The following is a 5,798-nucleotide window of genomic DNA, read 5'->3' on the forward strand; positions in this document are numbered from 1 at the left end:
AAACAGCACGTTTTATTTATTCTTTCCTGTTTATTCGAAACATTCCCAAACGCATTAACTATATCATGAAATATATTGATTCTCACCTTTACAGGTTATGTTGATCTATAGTGGGCGATGGTCAAAGTAACCTAATAATGTAATCTGCTAATTATGCATAAAAACCTGTCTGTTTACTTAATTAACAGATATGGATGTCATGCCATAACATATTTTTAATACGACTGAGTTTATATTTAATGTGAATTTAACATTGAAAGTTAATGTCAATAAAAACATTGCAAGTTAGGCTACTATCATAACACTTTCATTGTACAGAAAGAGAGCAAAGAACATTTACATTATCAAAGAACATTTTCACTGACAGTCGAGTTCAAGCACTCTCAAAAACTCCCATTAAAGGGGTCCTATTATGCTCTTTTGCAAAGTCTTGATTTTGTTTTGGGGGTGTACTAGAACAGACTCTCATACTAGGTTGGAAATGTCATGCCTTACCATAGCCGCCTGCGAGCTTCAGTGTAAATATTGCGTCAAAATCAAATCAATTTGAGCGCGATTTAAACCCGGATGATTGTAACCACTCTAAGTTCGTCTGCCTTGGGAAAGCTAGCGCGTCTCAGACATAGTGATAACACTCGTTGTCTTCTCTAGCGCAGCTTAACCAGGTCTCGTCCCATTCGTCGATATTTGTGATATCACAAATCCCGGAAAATATGCGTTGTAGTCCAAACGAGTCGTTCGTTGTAGTTTTTGAAAAGTGATTTCTGTTAAATAAAATATCTCCTTTTGAAGTGGACTTTGAGCTTTGTAACTTTGCAGATCTTTTTTATGCTCAAACAGCAACATTACAGACTAACTAAAGTTGAAAAAGTGAAAAAGCATAATAGGACCCCTTTAAGTAATTTTTCTACCGATGGCCTGTCTGCACCTCTGTATAATATACTGAAGTAGGCTATTTGAAACATCTACTTACATTTTGTCTTCTATTTCTTTAATGGTTATACATTGAACAGTACTTAACATGTTAGTTTTGCTTTTACAATGGTCCTTGTTTAAAAAATGTTGCATATGATGCAGTAGCTGTAAAGACAGTAAAGAGTTTCAATAAAAAGACATACCTGCTTTGACATAATTTCAAACATGACAACAGATACAAAAGAACAAGCATTTTCATGTTGAATTAAGTTGTGTTAGATGAAAAGTGTGTCATGTATCTGATTGTTGTGATTGTTCCTCCTTCTATACAAACAAGTGGGTATGATCTGCTGGTTTTACTGGTTCATATACAGTACTTCTCATATACAGTAATACAAATTCGTCAGTCGTTGCCTTGTTAGTGCAAGTGTTCACATACGGTATGGGATGTAAATAGCTTGGGCAGCTACAGAGTGAATCTAGTAGCCAGACAACAAACGAACCAAGCTCAAGTGGAAACATAACTGGAACCATTTCTTACCGTTATTAGAACCGTTCAGCCCAAGGGTGGAACAGCAGGTAAAGTTTGGAGAGACTTGGGACAGCGTATTACTTGTGTATTGAGCAGGCTTTAGAAGTTAATGTATTTTTGTTATTCATTATCTGTCAGATACCAGAGAGTACTGCACTTAGATTCCCTGATTATCTTCTTCAGAAGTGGTTTATCTGACCTGTATAGAGCTTTGAGTTTTTCTGTTTGTTGGATTAATTGTGTTAGATGGCCCTCATCAAACAGGTTATTCTCCTCTGGGCAAACACAATGACATTTTGTAAATGTGGCTCCGAGTAAGAACACACATGATAAGTGTGTTAAGTCCTTGGCCTATCATCACGATCTTCTGAACAGACTTCAGAACCTTCACCTTCAAGGCTCCTTCATCTGCATGTTTTAAACCAGGGATCCTCAAATCTGGCCCACAAGATCCACTTTCCTGCAGAGTTTAGCTCTAACCCTAATCAAACACACCTGAGCATGCTAATCAATGTCTTCGGGATCATTAGAAAATCACAGGTAGGTGACTTTGATCATGGTTGGAGCTAAACTCTGCAGCGCATTGGCCCTCCAGGGCAAGATTTGAGGAACCCTGTTTTAGACCAAGGGCCTTCTGAGTGTTCAGGAGTTCATTGTTCACAAGTGTGTTGTATTCAAAGCTGTGAAACAGATCCTACTACTCCTTCCCACTGCAATGTGGCCCAACACAACAGTGGAAGACATCTGCTGCCATTGTTATAATCAGTTATATTTATATGTATCAGCTGCCCAAAGTAATTGTAACATAATTAACTAATCTATCAACTAATCTATCCATACAGCAAACATTCAGTATAATTGTCCATCAGCTTTCCAAAGAAAAATATTTTATTACAGCATTTATACCAGGGCTGTCCAAACTCGGTCCTGGAGGGCTGGTGTCCTGCAGAGTTTAGCTCCAACCCTAATTAAACACACCTGAACCAGCTAATCAAGCTCTTACTAGGCATAGAAACTTCCAGTCAGGTGTGTTGAGGCAAGTTGGAGCTAAACTCTGCAGGACACCGGCCCTCCAGGACCGAGTTTGGACAGCCCTGATTTATACATTATAGCAAGCTCAGTTTAAGTGACTTTGTGTGTAATCAGTGAATACAGAATCTCAGGTGAATGTAAAGTTAATCTACAGAACGCATCAGTATCTTAATTTAAAGCTCCTTGGTAACAAGGAGTTGACAGCTTATCTTGACCTTAAAGATCTGTTTGGTAAAGGTTTAAGTAGATATTTGTATTGCACTTAGTCTTGAAACAAATATCTGAATGCAGTCCTAGATTTTTAATTTTTTTCCCCTGTATCTGGCAATGCTTGAGTAAAGAAGGTAGTGTTGAAAGTTACATAAGAATCTTCCAGGATATTTCTGCAATCAAGTCATATGCGTTTTCTATCCAGTTTAGTAGTGGGTGCAGTCAAACTCATCTCACAAAGTCTAGTTCAGGATGTTTTTAGTTGTGCATCAGTTGAGTTAAAATTAATGTTTTGCCCAATGCATTTTTGACAAGCACTGTAACATGTACACTTGTGTATTTAAAGGGGTCATATGATGCGATTTCAAGTTTTCCTTTCTCTTTGGAGTGTTACAAGCTGATTGTGAATAGATAAGATCCCTGAAGTTGCAAAGACTAAAGTCTCAAAACCAAAGAGATATTCTTTATCAAAGTTAAGACTCTGCCACGCCCCTCTAAAACGGCTCGTTTGTACAGTGTGAGTCTGAGTTATTAGGCATTCATCCAAAAAAACGAGTGTTTGAGGAAAGGTGGAAGGACATTAGATGATGTTTGAGGTTTCTTTGTAAATTCAAACTGCATTTGTGCAGAATTATAAACAGAAACATTCTTTAAGTTTGAAACTTTTATTTTGAAATTATAACTCTTCCTATGAAATTCTATGCCATTCCTGTTGGCGGGATTAAACAGATTAGCTATTAATCAAATTCACGCCCGTCAGCATGTGTCCCCTGTCAAAATATCAAATTGATAATCATGTGTAATGTTTTCTGAAACCACTCATCGTAAAAGTTATATCACTGGAATGCTAAAGGAAGATGATGAGGACTTTGAGGAAGAAGATGAGGAAGAGAACCGAGCTGCAAACAGAGGGAAAATTTCAGCTGTCCTTTCTGTCATATCCAGTGTTGTGTCTGGTGAGTTTTAAATACATAATAACTACCAGATATATGAGAAACAGTCTGTATGTTGAGACAGTAGCAGTTGTACTAGTGCACTTTCAAACAATAAAAACCTGAAGTAGCTATGACAGACAAAAAAATAATCTGAAATGTTGTTCAAAGTAAATTGTATATGTATATATATAATTGATTTCAGATAACATATTTTGTTTATAAACGTTTATTCGGTCTAGTTGAAAAAAAAGAAGATTAATATAAAAAGTAAATATTGCAAATATTGTCACTTATACACACATGGAAACACAATCACTATCACTAGCTATTTTTTATATTGACAGACCAATATAATTTTGCGCTGTGTATATTTAACTATTCGTATTTAAATTCTAATAACATTCGTCTTTTATTATGAAATCAGAATGGTCGCTAGAGGACGCTATGACGTCATATTTTGGCGACGTTTTCTTTTTGTAGCAGCCGCTGTCTGTCGGTTATGTTGTGACAGCAGTATCATCGCTAGTGGTTGTTACATTTCTCTGTCTTTGTGTGTTTTTAGAGCAGTTCAGTTGGATCATGTTGCCATGTTCGATAGCTCAAAAAGTAAACCCACCTGCCAAGATGAGGAAGTCGCATTTCATAACACTCTCATAACACTTCCTCATAAGTAAACTCCTCGGATCAGTGACGTTAAAGTGTATTTTCTCAAATGAGTGCGTTTTGCCAGGTTCTGTCATCTGATCAGTGATATATTTAGTGTGCTTGGGCAGGTTTTCTCAGGAACTGGATTTGTCTGAAAGCATCAGAGATGTTAAATGTACCATCTCAGTCTTTTCCGGCAGCTGGGTCCCAGCAGAGAGTCGCACCAACCGGACAGTCCAGAAATAAGGTCGGTCCCTTAAACTACATAATTGTCATAGGAGTAATTTAAAGAGTGAATTCATTAAATGCATAGCAAAATGAGACGGCTCTGTATTTGACATGTAGTTGTGTGTACAGCACTGTGCATTTACTGCGGTGTGTAACGAATACAGGTGGCGCTAAAGCCAGGTCACAGTCTCCTGGACTGGATCCGACTGACCAAGAGTGGACGTGATCTGACTGGACTGAGAGGTCAACTGATTGAGGTGACAGAAGAGGAGCTGAAGAAACACAGCACCAGAAACGACTGCTGGACCTGCATTAGAGGTAGAACGTCAAAATACACACCATGAACACAACTCATCTCAGTAAAGCTTTCTATGCTTACTGAGATGAATTTACAGAATTTACTGTTGGGAATGTGTTTTGGTCGAGTTTGGATTCAGTGGAACTTTTAAAATGAAAGATATACTTTTATTCAAAAACGCTGCATTTAATCCATCGAATGTATCAAATAACACATTAAGAATATAAAAAAAAATAATAAAATAAAAATGTGTTGTTCAAAAATGCTTTCCTTAAAAAAAAATAAAAAAATAATAATAATAATAATAAAATCATTGTTCCCACAAAAAATATGAACGGGTTAGTTCACCCAAAAATGAAAATTCTGTCATTAATTACTCACCCAAACCCGGAAGACCTTCGTTCATCTCCGGAACACAAATTAAGATATATTTTGATGAATTCTTTAAGCAGCACAACTGTTTTAACATTCATAATAATAATCAGAAATGTTTCTTGAGCAGCAAATCGGCTTATTAGAATGATTTGTAAATGATGCTGAAAATGCACTTATGCAAACACAGAAGTAAATTAGAAATACATTTAAAATATATTAAAACAGGAAACCAATATTTTATGCAGTATCAATATGCAGTCGTGGTGAGCATAAGTGACTTCTTTCAGTTCTGTTTGTATCCACACAAGAAATACAAGATGTTGGAGCTGTGTCAGATGTACACATGACTCTGTATGCTTGTGTGTTTTCTGTAGGTATGGTCTATAATGTGAGTGCCTACATGGATTTCCACCCTGGTGGGGAAGAGGAGTTAATGAGGGCTGCTGGGATTGATAGCACTGACCTGTTCGATCAGGTAAATTCTCCCTGAGCAGAGTGTTTAACGGTGGTTTCAGAAAACAGTCCATCTTTTGATCTCAAATGATGTAACAGTTTAAGTTAAGTGTACAGCTACGATTACTTATAAATAATGTGCAAACTAGTTAATTAATAGTTTATAAATAGACTT

At 36.8% G+C, this 5,798-nt stretch overlaps 1 protein-coding gene across 2 annotated transcripts in view; it reads left to right on the plus strand.

Moving 5' to 3' along the window:
- Nucleotides 1-2,495: 2,495 nt before the first annotated feature.
- LOC107661012 (cytochrome b5 reductase 4) overlaps nucleotides 2,496-5,798 on the plus strand; it is a 17,568-nt gene continuing 14,265 nt past the window's right edge. The window contains exons 1-5 of one of the 2 annotated variants that reach the window (XM_016450458.1): nucleotides 2,496-2,610; nucleotides 3,521-3,645; nucleotides 4,398-4,516; nucleotides 4,662-4,815; nucleotides 5,545-5,645. In XM_016450458.1, the coding sequence (XP_016305944.1) occupies nucleotides 3,534-3,645; nucleotides 4,398-4,516; nucleotides 4,662-4,815; nucleotides 5,545-5,645 (486 nt within the window). In that variant the 5' untranslated portion in view covers nucleotides 2,496-2,610; nucleotides 3,521-3,533. Of the gene's footprint in view, nucleotides 2,611-3,411; nucleotides 3,646-4,397; nucleotides 4,517-4,661; nucleotides 4,816-5,544; nucleotides 5,646-5,798 lie in introns of those variants that run through there. The other variant, XM_016450459.1, reaches the window with a different exon arrangement.

This window comes from Sinocyclocheilus anshuiensis, unplaced genomic scaffold (assembly GCF_001515605.1).
Source record: "Sinocyclocheilus anshuiensis isolate Anshui unplaced genomic scaffold, SAMN03320099.WGS_v1.1 scaffold1036, whole genome shotgun sequence".
Taxonomy (NCBI): Eukaryota; Metazoa; Chordata; class Actinopteri; order Cypriniformes; family Cyprinidae; genus Sinocyclocheilus; species Sinocyclocheilus anshuiensis.